This window comes from Lonchura striata, chromosome 5, assembly GCF_046129695.1.
Source record: "Lonchura striata isolate bLonStr1 chromosome 5, bLonStr1.mat, whole genome shotgun sequence".
Classification (NCBI taxonomy): Eukaryota; Metazoa; Chordata; class Aves; order Passeriformes; family Estrildidae; genus Lonchura; species Lonchura striata.
The window spans coordinates 21,650,772-21,673,134 of record NC_134607.1 but is presented as its reverse complement, the minus strand read 5'-3'; the positions used below and the strand labels follow the sequence as shown (position 1 = coordinate 21,673,134).

General features: G+C 41.4%; 1 protein-coding gene across 3 annotated transcripts in view; it reads left to right on the top strand.

Annotated features, from left to right (window-relative positions):
- LARGE1 (LARGE xylosyl- and glucuronyltransferase 1) overlaps positions 1-20,886 on the top strand; it is a 276,630-nt gene extending 255,744 nt beyond the window's left edge. Inside the window, exons 13-16 of one of the 3 annotated variants that reach the window (XR_013340002.1) lie at positions 366-512; positions 5,636-5,831; positions 9,886-10,651; positions 14,615-15,328. Coding sequence is in view for 2 of the 3 variants with exons in the window: in XM_077783379.1 (XP_077639505.1) it covers positions 366-512; positions 5,636-5,831; positions 9,886-10,083 (541 nt within the window). In the remaining variant the exon portion in view is untranslated. Of the gene's footprint in view, positions 1-365; positions 513-5,635; positions 5,832-9,885 lie in introns of all 3 variants that reach the window. The other 2 variants (XM_077783379.1, XM_021553947.3) reach the window with 2 other exon arrangements.
- The last annotated feature ends 1,477 nt before the right edge of the window (positions 20,887-22,363 follow it).

Here is a 22,363-nt window from a genome sequence, read left to right as displayed (position 1 = left end):
AATGCATATGTGCACACACATTCACACACCAAAACAGTCTCTGCACTGAGCAACTTGCAGCAAAAAGAAGGAAAAAGAGAGGCTTCCCAGTCTATTCAAGTGTAGAGCACTTCTCTGCTGCCAGCAGTCTGATCAACATTGATCAGTCAAACAACAAGCTCATTTGGAATTCTGTTACTCTCTCTGCTCTTAGAGCAGCAGACCAAAAGGAGAAGAAAATTTGAAGCACCTGTAGGTAAAGATATGGGCCATGGTTACATTTATAATATCTTAACTGCCAATTTTTTGCACTTTATTTTGAAAAGCTCAGTGATTTGCTCAGTTGAAAATTTTCTTGCTTTTATTTGTTGTTTCTCTTTTGCCAGGAAGTCTGTCATCCAGCTAGACCTAGCTAACACCAAGAAAGCTCTGATTGTACCTGCCTTTGAGACCCTACGCTACCGCCTCTCCTTCCCCAAGTCAAAAGCAGAGCTGTTATCTATGTTGGACATGGGAACCCTCTTTACATTCAGGTAATGGAAAGTACTCTTGAACCTGTGGTCATTATCTCTGGTTTTTATGTTCTTCTGAATATTTGGTTCTTCTCTTTCACTGTTAGCTACATTAAGAAACTTATTTGAATTTTTTCCCCTTTTTGTATAGAGGCGGTGAACAGAATCATGTGGATATATTCTGTCTGTAAGCTCAGCATTTTATCTCGTATTACAGTCCTCTACTGAACAACTTCAGTTGTTAAATCTAATTGGTTTTATTTTCATCATTTTTCATTGCACTACAAAATTAAGCCATGACCATTACACTCAAGTGCATGTAATTTACTTTTTGACTGCCAAATACTGTCTGGGTAGCTGTGTCTTCTCATGTGACCAAAAGTAATGTATCTCTGCCCATTGGTTCTCTTCCTTACTGGAAAAACAAACACAGGCTTGTCTTATGCTCTTTTAAAGTGTGAAACAGCTGCTTAAATACGTAGAGTTCCTCTGTGCAGAGGTAAGAGAGTACTCTGACTAGAGGCTAAGAAGCACAGAACACCTAAATTTGGAGCTCCTCTCTGAAGCAGTCTTCTTTTGAGGCTGTGAACAAGTCACTTCTATTACCTGCCAGACTCTTCAGTTTTAAAATGCGACTACCAGGGGTTAACCATCTCTTGGGTGTGTGTGGTAAGGTCTGATTAGCAGACATGTGTAAAGCATCTCAGCCATGGGAAGAGTACAATATGGCCTTATGATGTTGCACAGAGAGGGGGCTTAGGAGACTTGCGTTCTCTTCTCAGCTCCACTTCTCCCCTGCTGAGAGGTGCTACACGAATCACTTTGCTTTCTTTCATCTCTGTTCCCCATCTCTGAAATACAGGTAACAATGTTCACCTCTCCTTTTTGCAGTATTTTGAGATCTAGAGATAAAAGCTATGAAAAAGCTAGGCATTATCCATGGCTGGAGGAGCTCCATGTCATACCTCTCTCATCCTTCTCTTACTTTAGAGCTTTCCTCATGCTTTTCCCATTCCCTATATTACACACCTCTCTTGTTGCAGCAGCCACCCTTCCCTCATATGGTTACATGCACATATCATAGCAGATAGCCTGTATGAGTCTGGAAAACATAATTCTGATCAGTATCAGAATTCTACCAGTGACTGCCTTGAAACAGGAATTTGAGGTGACTGAAAGAGGCATGCCTCTGGAAAATTACTTAAGGATACTGATAGAGCAAGTACTTTTCCCTCTGCCATCATTCTTTTTCATACAAAAGACATAAAAATTAACAAGAGATCTGATAAAAATAGTTGTCTCTCCTGTAGTTGAGAGAAAAAGTCATTCCAGTGGAAAATAACACCCTCAGGATTTTCAGATGTTGCATTCTACCGGCAGTCAGCTGCACAGTGGTGGCCTTCCACTACAGATTTCATCTTCAAGCTATACACCATGTTGGTGTGTTATGTACACAGCTGGATTTGCAAATCCTTTCTTGAGTCTTACTCAGGCAGAAATGACTATAACATCAGTGGGAGTTTTTCCAAAGCAAGGTTAAGTAAGACTTGAAGGACATGCAGTCTGTAGCTGGTCTACATATTCATGTAGCATACATTCTACAAATGCTTCTTCAGTTTGTTTTGGCTCATTTCATTGCTCAAATTTATCCACAGCCACAAAGCATCTGCGCTCTGGGCTGAGAATTTCCACCTCCACCCTCAAGGTGCTTTAATAACACTGCAGTTTGAGGCTGAGCGGGTGGGAGTGAGCTGGGGAGGACTGCCGTGACAGTGATTGCTGAGAGTGCCTGCAGCATCCCAGTCCCTCACACCACACAGCAGATTACAATCTTTCCCTCAGTGAAATTGCTTTTGTCACCTCTTTTTGAAATGGTGACCTTTTCTACCTCTGGGCAGCTAAGAAGTACACAACGGCTCTCAATTACATCCCTCAGTCAGCAGCAGAAGAAAAGAGAAGACAAGTGAGCATCTGTGGCTGGCAAGGTGTGCTGTGTGAAGCCCTCTGCCACAGCGGGGGCTCTGTGCCAGCCGCTGGCTCCCTTGGCAGCTGCTGGCTGGGTGTGCTCCCAAAGATGTGCCTGCTCAGGCCTAGCTATGAGCTGATGGGAACAAATGCGCTCCCCACACAGCCAGGCACAGGGGAAGCCACAGCTGGCAGGAGACACATCATTGTAGTGAGGAAACATAAAAAGCAACAACTGATTAACTAATTAACTGATCGCATCCACAATCCAGCAAAATGTTGAAGCATCTGAGAACAAAAGTGGGAAAGTTCTGTTTTCATTCATCTTTCTCATTGAAACAGGAAGCTTAGAGGAGACAGGGAGGAAGACCACTCTGAGAAGAATAACTACTTCATTTTGCTAACTTTAGCAAAGTTTACTATAGTTCTGAAAATCTATTTTAAATAAAAGCAATCAGGAACACAAGTAAAATGAAGCATTGGATCCACAGTGGAGGAGGAGGGGATGTGGTGTGTTCCAGTCTTTTTCTGTGGGAAAGAAACTCATCGTGATTTTAGGGAGATGAAATTACTTGGTTTGGATTTGTCAAAATTGTGAGCCTAGTGAAAAGTATGTTATTCCCAATTTTTATAAAGTTCTCCAGGGATTCAGTCAGACTGAGTGTGGCCTTAAAATTCAATGTGTACTTGAGTGAGAAGAGTCTGAGCAAAAAATTACATTTATTCATTTGTCCTCTGCGATGGAATACCAGTATAGACAGTGAACCTCTTCTCACAACTGCATCACTGATAGTAAAGTCTGTTGGAAACAACTCCTCCTTTAATGGGAGCTTCCTCTCTATGGACCTCCATGGAATGGTGCCTGCTTATCTTTCTTTGCAGTACAGTTCATGTAGTCAGCCATTGACCAAGACCTAGTTCCAGCAGATTATCTGTGTATGAGCCCATATATATTGTATGTACAGGTATCTCTCAGTCACCAGCAGACTGGTGTATGTAATCCAATAATGCTATCACAATTCTTTTAATGTTCTCACAATTAGACTGTTTTCAGTCTAATTGCTTCTCCATCTCTACTGTGTGTACACCTCATTTGAGCATCCTCTATTAATTTACCTCTTTGTCAGTACCTTAGGTGTCCTTTTGCCTTTCTGTTTCCTTCTGCTCACATCAATCACTCTGAAGAGGCAAGTAAATAACTTCTGTTGTTAACAACCAAATCTCCTCCTTCCTTTCTGCTTTTTGTCTCTGCAGTCCCAGTTCCATATTTTCCCTTAATTGTCTCTTCCCAGTTATTTATTTTGCCCTTCTATTTTGCTCTCTTGACTCACAGAGGTTATATTTGAGCTGATATAGGTGGTTACACTGATACCTCCAAAAAGGGTGGAAAGAAAAATAATTCCTTTTATGGATAGTATCTTGTTACCCCGTTTAAATCAGTGAGAGAGTGTTACTAGAATCACAGCAGCATTTGGCTGCTTCTCTGCAGGAATCTCTCAATTAACCAAAGTTTGTATGGGCCTTTGAAGATACAAATCACTTCATAAGTGTTTAGCAGTCATTATTATTATTATTATTATCATAATTAATTTCAAAATGCCGGAGGTAGGATTTTAGAAGATACAGCACCCTCCACAATCTTATATAATTTTAAACCTCACATTGTGACTGTTGGGTTGTTTTTTTTTTTTTCCAGCATAGACTGCTGCACATTAGTGATTGGCTATGTTAGGCACTCATCTTCAAAAGAGACCAAGAAAAGGGATAGTTTTTTTGGCAATGATTCCAAAGGGCATTAACAGTTATAAGCATTGTTGTGAATCTGGCACTACTTTCTGATAATCTCTGGAGAATTATTTCACTGTCAGTTCTTCTAGCACAGAAGGGTTTTGTTTCTCCTGGTTCCTAGGTGAGATATCTGAAAGTGGTGAAATCTGTTTACAGTTTAGAATGTAACATACAAAGGACCATAAATGCAGCATACAAAAGACCATACGTTACTTGTGACCCCCAATGCCATAGTAATAATTCAGTCTTCCTGCACTGCCCTAAGCAGAGAGTCAGCAAAGCTGAACACCTCTGATTCTCCTATTACAATCCATCCAAATATGTCCAAATGAAAACTCCTAGGCTGTGATTTATATTCCTGTTTTTAGCAATGGCTTACAATGTTGTGAGAATTTCTGGGGTTTAAACATTACGTCATGCTGTAATTTTGCAATATTTAGTGCTCAAATCCCTTCACTTTTAGCATATGAGTCATCCCTGTGAATTCAATGTACCTTACTTTACAAATTGGCAGGATATTTGTTTTGTTCCTTCTGTTGCCTATCTATCTCAGTGTTGTAATACAGATACCTGCTATGCTTTTGTTTCTTTAATTAATCTATGAATCTGCAGAAAGAGCTTGTCTCATTGATTTTTGGAAAGTGTTAGAATAAGTGGGCGAGAGAGTCATTGACCCTGGCACTAATGGGGTGTATTCAAGCTGTGCTAGGAAGAGACCTGCTGTGACCTAAACAAGATTAGCAAAATATAAAAGGATCTTTTTCTGTAAATCAAATTGATTACCTTACTGAAGATCACAGGAATACTCCCCACAATGTAGAATTCAGAGCAGAAAGCCTTTATGTAATATTTTACTTATTAATGTAATTATGCAGCTTGGTTCCTGCCATAGTAATAACTGTAATTAATAAAATGGAACATCTATCCAGAGCTGCAGGTGTCTCTCATGCAAATTATAAAATTGCCTATAAAACAGAATGTCACCATGGTGGGGAAATAGCTAATTTTAGGGACTTTATCTGAGCTGCAGATTTCCACACCGATTTTAGAGCACCAACCGAAGCAGCTGCTTGGTTGCTAGGAATAAGACACAGCACTTATAGTGCAGATGAACTGACAGGGTACTGTGTAATGGTTTCTCACATTAGCATGAGGTACTGTTTTCACACTATCCTTCACCAGCTAGATGTGTTTAAGCATTGAGCTCTGGGAGGCATGCTGGAAATAGTCCTAGAAATTGCCTCCGATGCATCCTGAAAATGATGATGTGAACTGTAAGCTAATGTCCTTATTTTTGAGCATTTCATCTAACAGGTAATATTCTGTTGCCTCGCCAGGATGCTTTCTATCTAATTGCCTCCCCACGTCCCTGCCGTTTATGTCTGTTTCAGGTACCACGTCTGGACGAAAGGGCACGCGCCAACAAATTTTGCCAAGTGGCGAACGGCCACCACCCCCTACCGCGTGGAGTGGGAAGCAGACTTTGAGCCATACGTCGTCGTGAGGAAGGACTGCCCGGAGTATGACAGGCGCTTCGTGGGATTTGGCTGGAACAAAGTAGCTCACATCATGGAACTGGATGCACAGGTGAGGAGATGACACACGAGTGTCTCACCCAGGGCTTTGCAGCAGGGTTGCTGCAGGAATCCTCTCTGTGTCCTGTAGGAAGGTGTCACGCTTTGTAACACCGAAGTGTTCATCTGGCCTTACTGAGCTCCTTAATGAGTGCTTCATGAGTTGGGAACGCTTTGTTTAATGTTTGTCAAGAATTAAATGAAGAGCTGAGTCTGCGTTCATTTATTTGTCAGTTCTAAGAAATTAATTGTTTTGCAGAGGCACAACCCCTGTAGTGCTCTCCTCCTGACCGAAGCATTGCAGCAGTTGTTGCCAATCCCACCACTTATTAAGGAACACATAGACCTAGCTGGATTTTTTCCATTAAATTGAGGTTTATGAGTCCCAAATATTAATCTACAATTCAAAAATTAGTCTTCAGTTGAATTCAAGGCAAGCATCTTTAATTTCTGGCTGGGATTTACAGCACATTTCTGCAAAGCTGAAGTCTTTACATTTCCAAAGTCTGGGGCTGTGGTGCTGACTCTAAAGGATCCAGGTACTTGAGCCTTAGGCTACCTGTTTCTTGGATCTGTGACTTGGGATGAAGCCGCTGGGCAGAATTTATAATAATAAGGATGCAGAGAAAGCTCAGGAGTCCCAAACTGGCACCAGGGCTCTCAGAGTTGCCAAGGTCCCTGCTGCCAACCTAAATCTTAGAGGCTGGCAGTGACTATGGCTCCATGGGAGCCCAGTGCTGCTGCTCACTGAAATGGCAGGATTTGTATCACCTTGCTGTTCTTGGATGAGGAGCTACCCACTGTGCTCATCAGCAAGGTCTGGGTCATGGCATTTCTTTTTAGTTTGTTGTAGTTTTTTCCAGTTTGGTTTCAATCCCAGTGTTTGAACTAGTAGCATTTCATGCTAACCAAAAAAATAGGTTTTGGTGATCTTTATCCTTCTGTGATAGCTTCTGCTGTGAATCTGGAATAGCATAGAGCAGATCTTCTGTGCTCAAGTCTTACTAGTTTATGCGAAGCAGAGCAGCTCAAGGCTTGGAGCAAGTTCATGGGAGATTGTATCTCTGGAGTGTGGGCTACAGTGTATTTGTGCTCAGGCATGTGTGGGAAGGATATTTTCTACTTCCGCTTGCAAGACCACATGGGCTGGCAGCCACTTGCCCTCTGTTTGCCAAGGGCATTCCCAGCAAATTTGTACCTATCTACATGGCAAAAAGTTTTTACAGACTAGAAAAAAAATTGTCCCTTATATTAATAATACTTTGCTATAGCACTGCAATTTTCCAGTGCATTTTTGAAGCATTAATTAATTAACCATCAGTTGTGGTTTATTATTTGTTAATATGGGTATCAAGGCTTATGTTCCCAGTGGCAGCTCTTAGGTAGCATTCAGGATTTAACTCTTGTGTTCAGAGGTGTCTGCCCAGCACAGGGATTCACACATGGAAAATGAAAACAGTTTTCAAGGTTGATCATAGCACAATTATTTTAAATGACCATTGGGTTGGAATTAACTCTGGGAAATTGTTTTTCTCTTCCAGCCTTGAGTACAGTATCACATTCAAAAGAAGTTTCATTTTCCTCGGTAGCAATATGGGTATTGGCAGGTTCTTCCACAAATGAGCCTAGAGGAGACACGGGATGGCACAGCCACTTTCCCTGCGGCATTCCTCTGCTCTGGGGCTTGCACAGATCAGGTTGCTGCCAGCTGCTTGGCTGGCTTCATTACCAGCAGGCAGAGCAGTTTCTCAGTTATTTCACTGCTCCTCACGATTGCAGTGTCTGTCAAGAGGTCTGTTCCAGATCCCTTTCCAAGTGCCTGTGCCACTGCCATCCCTCAGAGCAGGACATGGCATGGAGATAATTGTCATTGTTATTCTGGGAGCATGCAGGTGTCCACTGAGCTGGATGCTGTACAAATGCACAGATAAAGCCAGTCTCCATCTAAAGAATTTGTAATCTAGGAGATAGGGACAGAGGTTCCTGCAAGTGCATTGCCTTCTCAAGAGAGGCTTCCGTGTTGTAGGGCAAGGTCATTAGGAAACTTTTCCCTACCTTTCCACTCCAGGACTGAGTGTCCTGTTTTTCAGGACCCTAGCCCAGCTTATTTCAAAGGGGATTATTAGCAGTAGACTCAAAGTTTTTTGAAAGGCTTTATGTGTCTGAAGGCCATTCAGAGGGATGGAACGCTGCTGTGCTGAACAGTTAGCACTGCAAAGTGTAGACAGTCCCTCACCTGCAGTATTACAGACTTGAGATGCAAATAGAAAACAAAGAAAAGGTTGTATGAGGGGAATGCATCTTCCTTTGCAGCTCCATAGAATGGTTTTCTGTAGTTTGTAGTTTATCATCTCTCCTCACTCCATGGTGCCAGACTTTGGTTTCACATTTGGTTCCCCATTAGTCCTAAGCACCTTCCACCTGAATAAATTCTGCCTGTGAGAATCACATTATTTTGCTCTTGCTATACATTCTTCACTCCAAACAGAAACTCAGAGGACCCCATTCCTATATATGACAACATTGTAAATTGACACAAAGATTTACCACTTTAGCAGTGTCTGTCAGGGAACAGGCATTCTCATCGGGAAGAAGGAGCTGCATCTGTACTTAGCTGTCCAGCACACACAGGTGAAAGACTCAGGTTTATCAGCATAAGTGTGTTTTTTCCCATAAATCTCTTTCCCTACTAAAGTATTTTGGGGTACTCTGCCTCTTTGCTGCAGATATTGTCTCTGCACAGACTCCTAAATCTACAAGTGACTGGGCATTGCAGGGGACCACTTGCTATAAAGCCAGCATGCTCTGTGACTCTTCCTTCCCTGGCCAGTTTCTTTCGTGGAGAGGGTTAATGAGTCAATCCAGGAACAGCTGTAGATAGAAACTGTGTGGGAAAGTAGGAAATTTGCCTGTGGAGGCTTCAAAGTTTCTTTGTAATTTGCATCCAATACAACTCAGACTTCCTGAAATTCCATTTGAAAAATGTGGTTTGGGTACTTCATTTGGCTACAGAATAATGAGGTTCAATGCCATACCCAGTTCCTTGCAGAAGATACCTGCTTGTTGCGTATCCTACACAGCTTGTCTAAGAATCAGTCTTTTCTGAGCTTTGCTCTAATCCTCATATATTTACCTGTAAAAATTGAAAGACTTTAACAGGAATAATGGAGACTTTAATCAACCATCATTTTTTAACAACAAAAATTGTCATTGAACTTGGTCAGATATAAAGAGAATAAGACAAGTTTTACAGAAGTTAACAGAGTATCTCAAAATTTGTGAGGGATAACTTAATTTGAGTAAAAATGTCTCAAAGCATATGGAATTAGCAGGTTCATTTTCACACATTGCCTATAAATGATACCATATTTTCCCCTTATTTCAGGTTTATAAATAGCTTTGGACAGTTTTGTCTCTGTAAGTATCTTAGCATATAGGCAAAGCAACACATGTCGTGCAGCTTTGCCTTTGTAAATGTAGCTTATTCCAGCATCCCAAGAAAAATAAATTTTAGGGGCAAAAACGTGTTTTTGCATGGACACTTGAGACTTGTGCTGTGTAGTCATAGCAGTGTTGCTGCAATCACACTCCTGAAAAATCTGTGTGGCAGACATGGCTTCAGGTGTGCTTTTTGTACTATTTTTCCATTATTTGGCTTATATGGAGTAAAATGCTTTAAAATAGTTGGGGTTTTTTTACCATGAGGGTGGTAAAGCACTGGTGGAGATTATCCAGAGGGGAGGTGGATGCCCCATCTCTGGAAACATGTAATGTCAGGTTGGATGGGGCTCTGGCAGCCTGATCTAGTTGAAGATATCCCTGCTCATTGCAGGAAGGTTGGTCTAGTAACGGTGCCTTTTTTTTACAAAAAGAGAAAGTAGATCTCTTAAAAACCAAGAAAAAGCTACTTGAAAAAAGAAAGGCAGCTTGTTTGAGATCCCCGATTTTGTTTGTTGTTTGTTGTTGCTGAGACACAAACCACACCGTTACGCGCTGGAGCAGGTTTGGCTGTGGAGGTGCCTTGCAGGAGGCTGGGATCCTCTCACAGCCGTGTCTTTGTCCCGCAGGAGTACGAGTTCACGGTGCTGCCCAACGCCTACATGATCCACATGCCGCACGCGCCCAGCTTCGACATCACCAAGTTCCGCTCCAACAAGCAATACCGCATCTGTCTCAAGACGCTGAAGGAGGAGTTCCAGCAGGACATGTCGCGCCACTACGGCTTCGCAGCCCTCAAATACCTCACGGCAGAGAACAACAGTTAGCGCCGTGGGGCCCGTGCCCGGCCCGCAGGGACACCGAGGCAAGAGCCGCCCAGCCCCTGGGGCCTGGGCTTCGAACTCCAAACTGAGAAACACTTCCTGTTTTTATAGCATACTTGGCAGTTCTAACAGTAGAAATTTGAAGTGACATGTCTTCGGACTATGCTCGTTCGTCCCTTCCCCGGCTGCCCCAGGTCTGTCGGCTTTAGCACTCGTGAGGTGTCTGCGAGTGGGGCCGGTCGGGCGCCCTCCGAGCCACCCAAGGTGGGGACTGAGCAGGGGCTGGGATTGCACTCCGCTCTCTTGACTGCAGAGCAAGACAGACCTTCAGAATATAGGGTTTCATGTTGCTATTTAATAATTTGACATGCTTTTTATCTGTAAAGGAAGATCTTCGGGTCGCTGTCCTGTGAATTTCAAATCTGCACTACTCTAAAAGGGAACTTTCACCTGTGAACTTTCACAGGGGCCCTGTTAACGTGGATGACCTTGTTAATGCAGGATGAGCCAAAGGTCTGAATTAGCCTTGAAAACACAGGGGACACTTATACAATACTGCACTCCTGAGAAGGTGTGTTACTGGTTCAGTTGTATACATGATATTGATTGGTCTTTTCTTCTCAAATTAATTGTTTTATCAGGAAAATCCCCTCTATCCCACCCTGCCTTTGCCCCAGTCCTAAATGCTGCTCCTTTCCTTGCCAAGGAAATATCTCCCTTGTGTTTCTTTGCCATCTTCAGTTTTGGTGGTCCATTAAAGAAGATCAGTAGCTCTGCCAGAAAGTGAACAAAACTTGTCAGTTTAAAGTCTGTTTTCATCAGAGCAACTTGTTCACACGTGTCTCATAAGATAAAGGGCCTGGCTCTAACCCTTTATCTTTTTTAGGCAAGAATTGGATTTTACCTGTAAGGCACATTGTACCAGGGGAATACTGATTTGTAGGCTCATTTCAGTGCTGCCCATCCATGAAGGCACTGGGCCTTAGGCTTTAAGTGGACTTCTTTGCTTGAACAGTGAATACAAACTAGTAAAAAGGTAACTAGTAGCCTTGGTGCTCTCCTGCTGCCTGCTGCAAGGTCTCAGAACTACTTCGTTAAAGGAGTTTATAATTAAAAGGAGCAGAACTGTTAGGAATAAACTCCCCATTGGACGGGGAGAAAAGAATGTGTTGGGAATCTGAGTGAGTGTTTGCTTGAACGTGGACTGGTCAAGTTCACAACATCGGTACACACAGGAATTTCCTGGAGGGCGAACAGGAACCTAACAAGAAAACTGCAGAAAACAAGACACTGGACTTTTTGCCATTTTCTTTATCTTCAGTATTAATGTTGTGTTTACATGGGAGGAGGAGATGAGGTGCACTACCCCTTTCAGGGCTATTTGTAATTTCTGTTGCAATGTTAATAGAGAAAGCAGAAACAACTCAGTGAGAAATGTGTCTGTCTCCCTACCCCAAACCCCAAACAACTACATGTACCAATACCACTGCCTGAGCTGGGAAATGGATCCATATTGCGTTCTGCCCACGTTTTTCCATTTTGCTTTTCAGCCACTGGACCTTCTATTTTCCTCCCCACCTCATCCCTCTAGAGCTTGGTTTTATTTCTAACCTGACATTTTGTGAGTGATTTCTGTTACGGTGGAAACCACGCAGTTAAACCAGACATTTAAACTACAAATATCAGTTCATCATTTTGTGTATATATAAGAAAAGCCAAAAAAGGCAATGTCTTTGACAAGAAATAAAAAGGGGCGGGAGGCTGTGTGTAGTTCTCACTTTTTCCCCTGGGAGTGTTGGCTGCATAAGAATGTATCACTGCATAATTTTCCAAAAAGCTTATTTTTCTGTTCTTAATGGCTTTATGTAAAGATTTACATATAAAGCTGGAGAGAGCTGGGAACAAGTGACATTAGTGCTCAGTTCTGGCTGAGATATGTTCTTTTAAAAACATCAAAGTCTTAAATCCCCAAGTCCTGTATTACAGGCACAGGTCACTGTGCTGATTGAGAGCGAGAAGAACCCTGCAGCACAGAGGCTGTTGATTAGCCAGTGTGCAGAAGGATCCCTAAAGCTGATCTAAGAGAGGCTAACACTCATTGTACTTACATGAAATCTCCAGTCAGAGCTTCAGTGTGGCCACCATTATGTTCCATATGTATTAAAAATTTTCAGTTCCAGATGTACATTTCTCCTTGGCTTAACAACATTGCCCAAGGATAGGCTGGATTGCCCTACAGCAGCATAACCTGTACGTTATTTGGCTGTTCCATTATCAGCATTCTTCTCATTATTCTCTTCTCAGTGGTGAAGGATGGGGCATCAGGGAGGTAATGATTTGCTACTTGGCCTGTAGAGTGAGTTTTGGGGCCTCCCAGGTAGGCTTAGGTGTGCTGGCTGGCGTAACCAGCTCAGAAATTGGTAGTAGGTACAGAGTCCCTTTTTTGTCCTTATAGACACTGTACTGACTTGTATGTGTCATGTCATATTTGTCTCTGTGCTTCATAATTTGAGAGGTGTGAGTCTTGGGGGGTTTTAGCACATTTCAAACAATTTACCTGGTGGCAAGTTAGGATTGCATACCTGTCTGTAACTGCCAGGGCTTCTACAACACCATGAAAAAACCTACCACTGGCAACCAAAAAAATTCCCAACTCAGTTATAACACTGGCTGTCTTCCAGTCCTCTGCTGTAGTAAGTATTTGCTAGGAACTTTGTTACTTAATTTTCAGTTTTCTCCTGAAATCTTCCAGAAGTAGCAGATAAACCTGGTGATTTAATGCCTTTGATTTTTTTGATTTGTTCCACCAACTTCTCTCTTGAGTCTTCAATCTATGACCTCTCCTTATCTTTGATATTTGGAAAGTGTGAGTCTCTCGTTTAGATACCATTCCAGCACCCTCTGAGTGAAGACTGATGCAAATAAATCATTTAGATTCTTGGCAATGTCCTTACTGTCTTTAATTGTTTCTTCTACTTGTTTGGGGCGGCCTGCCCATTATCTCCACTTTCTGCTTCTGGTGTACTGAACAAATGTTCATTTTCAGTTTTAACTCCCTACTGTTTGCTCTTCAGATTCCCTCTTAGCTTCCTCAAACTCCATCTTAACTATTACATACCTTCCTTTTAGCTTTACACAGTTTTATTTCCATTCTCTGAAGATTTTCTATTTAGCCTGAATAACTTCTAACATTTTTCATTTAGTCATATCAACATTTCCCTGTCTTTGTCTTCCATTCATCCAAGGGGTACCATACTCCATGGCTGTCTATCAGCCCTTTCTATTTTAATCTGAGGATTTCAGGTTTTCTAGTCCTGTTTTTTTAGAGCCATTGATTCTTTAGAAAGAAAAAGATGGTTTTATTTTTAAATTTACCTTTAATGTCACCCTACTAGGTTTTGAGGATATTTTCCTTTTTCACCTTCCTAAATTCTCACCTTTTCCTAATTAGGGGATCAGAAATAAAGTATTACAGAAATTGGGCTCTTATCTTGACATATTTTTCTGTGTCTCCCTTTTCCCTCTCCACTACAAATCACTGACATCTAGGAGTCATTGCAAACTTTTCAAGTCCCAAAGCCAGAACTGTGTATTTTCCAGCACCTTTTAATATCCCACCACTTTCAGACATAATTATTATTCCAAATAATAACCTGCTGCCTGGCACCTAGTCCTCCTCTTTTTGTTTTCATGCTTCTTCCTGTAACAGGCTCTGCAAGTCTCAAGTTTCGGGTGAAACACTTATTTGATACCTTATCATACCTCTCTGATAAGTTTCCATTATTTTTCTCTCTTGTCACAGTAGATATATCTATATATAGAGATACACACACACACACCCCTGCTGTAGTTTCCATCCTATCACTTTCTATCTAAGGATCATCTACCATTTGCCTGCATAGAAAATGTCTCTGTTTATCAGGGATAGTTCTTAGTATCTATCAGGTTTTTTCCCAAGTCCAAGCTGTAGTAATTCCTTCCAGCCATGCTAGTTTCCTGTGTAAACAATCTGGTCCCATTTCATAATTTGCTATTTTTTTTTTTCTATTTGTAATCATTATCTTGGATGCCATGGCATAAAGGAATTAGCAGCTGTACCTGCAGTTCCATCGCCTTGGTTAGACTGAATATGACATACGTTCCCATTACTCCTAAAGCACTGATTTTTTACCTGGTTGGCTTCATGTGGTTTGTTGGTAAATCATAACCTGCATTTTCCTTTTACTGCAACAACAGAGGCACTTTGTAGTGTTATTTGCAGTAGCTGTTGCAGCAGAGCAAGCCCTGTGTTAGAGGGAAAAGCACAAAAACCTCGTCAGAACCGTAGCTGCTGTTTCTCTCCACAGGGGAAAATAAGGCCCTAGCACAGCTGAACAGTTTTATAAATGCCCTGCACAAAGCACATTGCACATCATTTTCTGGTAGGTATAATCATACATCGTCCAATTAAAAATGAAAAATACATTTTTAATGTTCTCATTTTTATGTGCAGTTCTACCCAGAAGATAATGCATTTCCTTCTCTGTCTTGCCAGTTTCCCCCATTACTTCAGCCTGCCTAATAGCCCCATCTGTTTTCGGCTGAGAAAGATTAATGGCCAGAAGCACTGGGAGTCCTGGCAAATCAGCAGAGATATTACTCTTAGGCATTGCTCAGGACATTCCTTCCTGCTCTGCCAGATACTGTATGGGTGTTCCTCAGGTTTCAGGGCAGCAGCAGCAGCAAAACACAGCAAGCTCAGCAAGTGGGGTAAGTGTCATTATTTATGAACTTCAGCCAAGTCTAACACTTTCAGTGGTGGGAGTGCTAGAAAGAGAATGTATCATTGTTAGCTCAAAACATATTTCAATATTAGGGGAAAAAAAAACAGCTAAGTTTCTGCAACTCTGCTAGGTGAAACGGGAACAAATAAGTCACTAGTAGAAAATGCCAGCCAATAATCAGGTATTTCCAGTGCAGTATTGAAGGCTTTGATAGCTCAATGAAGTAATTTTTACAGTAGTAATTAATAATGTATATTTAGATGATGTATTTACATCCAAACACTTGTATTGGGGATTATTTTAAGATTGTATATTGTTTCACAATATAAAATCGCTTGGAAAAGCTGCTGGCTGTGCACAGCAAATTATGGCTCAGGAAATGCTTACAAACCTGGATTTAGAAAAATCTTGCTTTTGTAAGAGTTTGGTTTTATGAGTAGTACACATTCCCAAAACAGAACATAAAGTCCATAAGAATTTCAAAAGGAGCTGTGTATGCATCAGTTGACTGAAACCTTTTCTTCTTACCCTTACTTGGGATTTGGAGTTTGTTTACAGAGTAGAAATATTATGTTGAGTTGAAAAAAAATAATCTGGGAATTAGAAAGCCAGCCATATATTTATTTGTGTGTTCAGTCGTATGAACATATTTGTTCAGACGTGTTAGTGGATACTCCAGTGTAAGTGTTAGGTCACTGAAAGTGTCAGGATGTAAGCAATCTGAAGCCCAGGCTTAGAGTTTAGTATCTGTTCAGTCATTGTGTGTAGTTTCTCCTCATATGGTAAGAGCAGCTTCCCTGCTCCCAGCAAATTACTATTTCTGTAGGGTTAAAATCTTAAATCTCTGCAGCATGAATTTGTGGAAATCACTGCACAGGTAGCAAAGGCTGCATTTGAGAGCTCCATGGTCCATTGCCACAAGACACAAAATTTCATTCTAAAAGAAATGGTTCTGACCTGAGGGTAATTCTCTGACCAGGGATTTAGACACCCTACCCTTACCAGACATGTTCAAGAAGAGGTCCCCAGATACATTAGGCCAGAATTCAAGCCAAGCTTAGCCTATTTCTGAGTATTATGGCAACATAATTGTGAGTCAATGGATGTGTGAATTTTCAGCATTAACCATTACATCACAAGGCTTGTGATAAGGCTGTAAATTCAATCACATGGAAGTTAGAGGATCTGAAATTGCAGGTTGGTGGTGGAGTTGATTTGCTCATAAAACTTTCTGTCCCCTCACACATATATAGTAGGATGTCTGTACACAAATCTTCGTTCAGTTTTTTTTGAGGGAGTTCTCTTTCTTTCTCTGCACAGAGTGCATAATATTTGGGTGAATGAAGCAGCTGGGTGTATGATACTTCTTTTTACATCTTCTTTCATTGAGGTTTTCATAATATCATGGCAGTCTTAATTTTGAGCAAAGACAGATTTTTTTTTTTTCCCAAAGGATAGGTATACACTGTGATTTAGGAAAATCAGTTATCCCCCATGCTCTCAGGCTTTCAGAGCAGAACACCTGCAGTTCTATTCTACAGGCTTTTCTCATGTGGAGGGGATTCTATGAAGCTGATGGAAATCACACATTCAGAGGCCTTGCAGCTCTCACCCCCAGCCTACAAATGGTAACAGCTGAACTTGGAAGAGTGATGAATCCCAGCTCTGTCCAAGCATGTCTGCTCCATCACTGGGACCACTCTAAGAAGTATCAGCAGTCTGTCAGGTAAGCAAAGAAAAACGGAGCAAATAATTGCAGGTGGGGGTAGGATGGGTTTGTTTTAAGTAGCCAGATTTCCAGAGGAATGGGGAAGACAAGCATTTTGAAGTGCCTCAGAAGATCTGTTCATAGGATGTGTGGGCTGGACTAACCCCATTCTGGATTTGAGGTATTTCTTAACAAACACTGGCCAATGTGGCCCATCTGCAGTAAATTCTATGGATTGTAAAATTATAGAAAGCATGAGATTAAACCATTCTCAGCAGCTCAAAGATAGTTAATTTGTTTCAATTCTTTAGATTCCCACACTGATCCTTTGGTGCCCTTAAGAAAAAGGGAAAAAAAAGAAAAAGGTAATAGCAGCTTGATAACAGTAGGAGTCTTGACTATTCAGCCTTTCTTAAATTGTCAGCACTGAGGTCAATGGCTGGGGCAAAGCTGAAGTTAGTGAGGTTCATAGAATTTCTTCTTTTGATCTGCCTGTGGAACTCTTGTTCCAGCAGTGCTCTCCGGTGATGCTGTAAGGGAAGGAAGAGCTGTCCAGTGTGGATGATCCATGAACTCTTAATCCAGTCTGACCTAACCGCCAGCAGCAGGAACGAAGGGGCACCACTGCCTGTGAATGTTTTTAGATGGCAATAGTGTGTTCATATGAAATCTCTTTATTCTGATGATAGACTTCGCTGAGTTTTTCTGCATTTCAGATGTACACTTGCTGTGAGTGACAGAGGCCCCTTGGGGTGAGGAAAAGATGGGACTGAGCAGTTTGCTGCTCTAGAATGAGAACAAGAGATGTATGTATTTTCCCTTGACACCTTGTTCAGTGTTTACTAATTATATTAGCACCAATTAATCCAGCTGACCTGAGACTGTGTTCAGAATAGGCAGGAAGCTTCTGCTGTCTTGATAAAAGAATAGACAGATAAAGCAAAATTAGTTTTCTGTCCATAACATCAATGAATATTTCCATATGGGTTCAAATGGCTCACAGAGAGTTTACATCTTGTATTTTTTTACTGTTAAGGCTTCTTCAAAAAACAGCAAAGGCAATTAAAAAAAAAAAAAGTTATTGAGTACTGTAAGGACCCGCAAGGATTTACATTCACGGAGAGTCATCAATATAAAATATCCACCAAGTTAACCTTCCAGCTTATGTCATAAATGCAGAGAATACAGGCACTATCATCATCTTTCTGTTTACACTTCATAGAGCAAAAAAAGGCATGTACTAAAAAACAACTCTGAATCAGATCACCTAAGACATAAATATTTTCTAAACTTTATTCCTTTTAAATTTCCATTTTCATAAGTGAAATTAAAAGTTTGCAAAATATGTTTTATTCATGTAGTTCAATTTAGATATTTATATTCACAGTTGAACATGAGCCAGCAGTACCCTGGCAGCCAGGAGGGCCAACCCTGTCCTGGGGGGGATCAGGCACAGCATCACCAGCTGGGCAAGGGAGGAGATTGTCCCGCTCAGCTCTGCACTGGGGTGGCCTCACCTCAAGGGCTGGGGGCAGTTTTGGATTCCACAATATAATAAAGATCTAAAGCTCTCAGAGACCATCCAGAAAGATGCTGAAGGGATTAGAGGGGGAAGCCATAGGAGGTGTGCCTGAGATAATTTGGCTTTTTCAGCCTGGAGAAGAAGGAACTTGCAGGGAGACCTCATTGCAATTAAAAATTCCTCATGAGGGGAAAAGGAGGTGCAGACACTGATCTATTCTCTCTGTGACGAGTGACAGAACCCAGGGACTGGCCTGAAGTTGTGTCAGGGGAGGTTTAGGTTGGATATCAGGAAAAGTTCTTCACCTAGAGGGTGGCTGGGACTGGAATAGGCTCTCCAGGGAAGTGGTCACAGCACCAATCCTGACAAAGATCAAAAAGCAGTTGGAAAATATTCTCAGGCACATGGCATGAGTTTAGGGGGTGGTGCTGTCCAGGGCCAGGAGTTGGACTTGGTGATCCTTGTGGGTCCTTTCCAACTCGGGACATTCTGTGATTCTATTCTATTTATTTTAATGTGTTGCAGCTTTCTTCTGCACCTGTCAGACTTGAAAACATGACAGCATTGTCTGTGGAGAACAGAACTGAGGGCTTGTTGAGTTGTCCTCTATGTTAGTGTAGGGAAAGTCTTTCCTGTAGCCTGGTGGATTTTTAAATTAGTTTGTGCTATCACAAGTTTTATTTCTACCTTAGCACTGTCTTTTCCAGTAATTATGAAAGTCTACTGGCTAATACCAAACCACTGCATGAGTTCATTACTGAAGCAATGTTTCTCACATGACACCACACAAATTTATTCTGCAGGGTTTTTTCAATTTTAATCTTTAACCTACACCTGATTAAAATATCATCATTATGAAGCTGTAAAAACAGGTTCACTGTGTTTTAGTTTATTTTTCAAATACTAATTTTGTCCAAAGTTTTCTGTCTACTACATCCATAGACCTTCCAGGAAAATACTGTTTTGAGAGGAAGAGAGTAATTGTAAATAGTCCTGTGGGGCTCGAATTAGCAGCACTATGAGGGTTAGTAATCTACTCAAGGCAGGAATTTTAGCACAGGTTTCCAATATTTATGAATTTCACTCTATTTAATGCAGGGTTCAATTTCAGGATCCTTCTTCAGCCAGCCCATTCTTGCTATTTCCACTTTTTCTCCATGATCCCATCTGCTGCAGTCCTACATCCATGTTTAGATCCACCTTAGGTTGGTGTTGACAGGCATTTTAAAGACAATATAGACAACTTCCACAGTGCTGAGATCTGATTATAACTGTTACATAGAGAAAAGACACCTCTCCATTACCGGCTCCCTTAAACTATCACGAACGTGTTAAATTTAAAAAAAAAAAAAAAAAAAAAAAAAAATAGTACTTAGGCCTCTAATGCCATTAATGCAAAAACAAAACTTAATCCATTTCTCCTCCCTGGGGTACTGAAACCTGATGAGAGGTAGCACCAAAGTGATCTGAATACCAAATGAATCTCACAATGCCAGAATCCTTAGTTCTTAGGTGCCCTGCTGGAACCATTCAGGCCCTGATTCAGCCCATGCAACTTGGCAGCTGTTTTGAGACCCATGGTGTGGGAACTGGTCATAGAGTCATGGAGTCATTTAGGTTGGAAGAGACGTCTATAATCAAGTCCAGCCATAAACCTAACACTGCCAAGACTACCAAGCTATGTCCTTAAGTGCCACATCTACTCCTCTTTTAAATACCTCCAGGGATGGTGACACTTCTGGGCAGCCTTTTCTGGTGATTGACATCCCTTTCAGTCCCCTTTGTTTTCTTTGAGAGTCAATGGAGTGAGAAGGACTTCAAAAGAGGGCATTTCAGTTCACTTCAGCCCCACATCACCCCTTGCTCTTTGAGTAGCAGGAAAGGTTACAGTGCTGGTGGTGAGCATCAGTTTTAGAGTTGCCACCTACTCATTTAAGATTGCAGGTGTCAAAATCCCCTGGAAACTAAGCAGTAAGTGCTACAAGGCCTTATACTCAATATTGAGTATAATACTGACAAACTTGAGAACAACAATCCATGTGACGGAAAAGGTGTGGGTGGATCAGCCATGGGAGAGGAATGATTTGTGGACTCCAGAGACTCTGCTGCATGTGGTGACAGACAGCTTGTGCTAACAGCCAGGAAAGCACTCATTTTCAGCCCAAAACTTTGGGCTTCATAATGGTGGGTAAAATATTACCCCTGGAATTGGTGGTCGGGTTGTGCCAGGTTTGTGGCAGTGTGTCAGCAGCACATTTCCAACAGTGCAGGTAAGAAACTGTGAGAAAGGGGTAAAATCCCCCAACAATGGCTTTTCACGTGTGTTCTTCTTAAGATTGAAACCTCATTCTTTTCTCTCATGGCCAAGGTGATTCTACATTTTCCAGGGAAAAACTGGAGTGCCATGACCTTTAGGGTGAGCAATGCATGAAACAAGGCTTGTGGCACTGAAGATTCTGACTCTCCAACTCAGCACCTGACTGGCTGTCCTTCTGCTTAGACTCTTCTGTTTCTCTCCCCAGCTTCAGGAAAGATTTCTAAATAATGTTTCAGGAAAGAAAAGAAAATTGTGTCTTCTTTCCTTATGCTGTCCCATCTCCAAGCACCTCCCCCTCCAGACTGAGGCAATTAACATTTAACACAAACTACTTAATTTACACATATACTTCAGTCCATGTGTAAGTTTTCTAGGTGACAATTTTATTGGGGAAAATGCTGTTTAGATTGTGTGTGCAAAGTAAATGGCTTGTAAATATAAAAAAAAAAAGGTTAATTTTCAGTTGTGCAATAAAATTGTGAAATAATCCTCTCAATTCCTTTCCAGCGTCTGACTTGACATGTGCTGACTTTAAGAGCATACCATTGTTTCTTCAGATGGAAACAAAAAAAAAAAAAGGGTCATGAGCTGTTTTGTTTTCAACTTTAAGCTTTTCATTACTTTTTAATTTTTGCATTGTCATTCCTTTTACATTGGTTTATTCCTCCAACCCTGGTTCAATCAGACACATTAATACGAGGCTGTTCCCACTGAAGACAGGTGAGTCATCCTCTGCTCAGAGTTAATCATGTTTTTCTGCTTTACTTGACCTTGACCTTCTTCCTGCTGTTGTCTCCTTGTAACCAAAGCCAAAACTTTGGCAAATGGGGCAGTTTATTTGGTTTCTGTGTAAGTATGACAACAAGCAGATGGATACTCTGCGATGGATGACAACTCCCCACCAGCATGGCAGCAAATCTAACAGGTTAGTATTGTAAAGGCTTTATGTGCTGTGTGGCAGCATGGATTTTACATTATATAGGAGCCCTTCTCTTGGTAATGGAAAAAAAACTAACCAAAAACCAGAAGCCTTCACTTTTCTGTTACTTAACCCTTGCTGATGGGTTTTTCAGGTGCTCAGAGCTGCAATTGCCCCTCCCCTAATGTAGCTTACAGCTGGTGTATCCTTAAGCACTAATAAGCAGAACCATGGGGCTCTTTCCCTTCCTGCTTCCTTTCTACTTGGTGGCCTACAGCCTCTCTGCAGACATTCATTATCAAGAAAGGAGACTGGGGCAAGAATGGGCAGAAAGGTCAGCTGTATAATTCTTTGTTTTGGACTTCTTTTAAACCAGAATTCAAAGTAGATTCAACTATAAAAGTGTGTTTGCTGGGGATGACAACACAGAATTTACATTCATAGGGACAACATAAATAATTGGATGTCCCTGGATGCAGGACACGGAGCCTCTCAAAGACTGGATAGAATATGAAGAAAAATCACTGTAAGTGGGAAAGCTAGCTGATTTTTTGGGTGTTTTTGGACAATTGCAGAATGAAATAAGGGGGTTTTTTTGTAGTACATGGATAGGCTGCAAGTCCAACAGGAGTTAGTAAAAGAGGGCTTTGGATTCATTATGAGAAACACAAATACTTATAAAAAACATACGTACATGTAAGTGGGTGGGAAAAGAATTGACAGAAAAGGAAGATGAAGCACTGGAAATGTACAAATGGGAGTTTTCTAACCTCAACTCCACAATCATTGCAGAGAAAAAGAGAACCTGCAGGTGTAACTGCCTTAAATTCCCTGACTTTGGAGCAAGGCAAAGCTGGATTGCACTGGGAAATGAATGATTGAGCAGGTGCAGGAAGTGAATGGCATTAACTGTGTAAATAGCAGCCACTTTTCAATAATCAGGCTCCCAGAAGGGATCCTCTGCCTATGCCATTTCCATATTACCCACAACCCTTCCAATCCATCCACCCCTAACAAATCAGAAATAAAGAACAGTGCTTCCTTTAGGATTTAT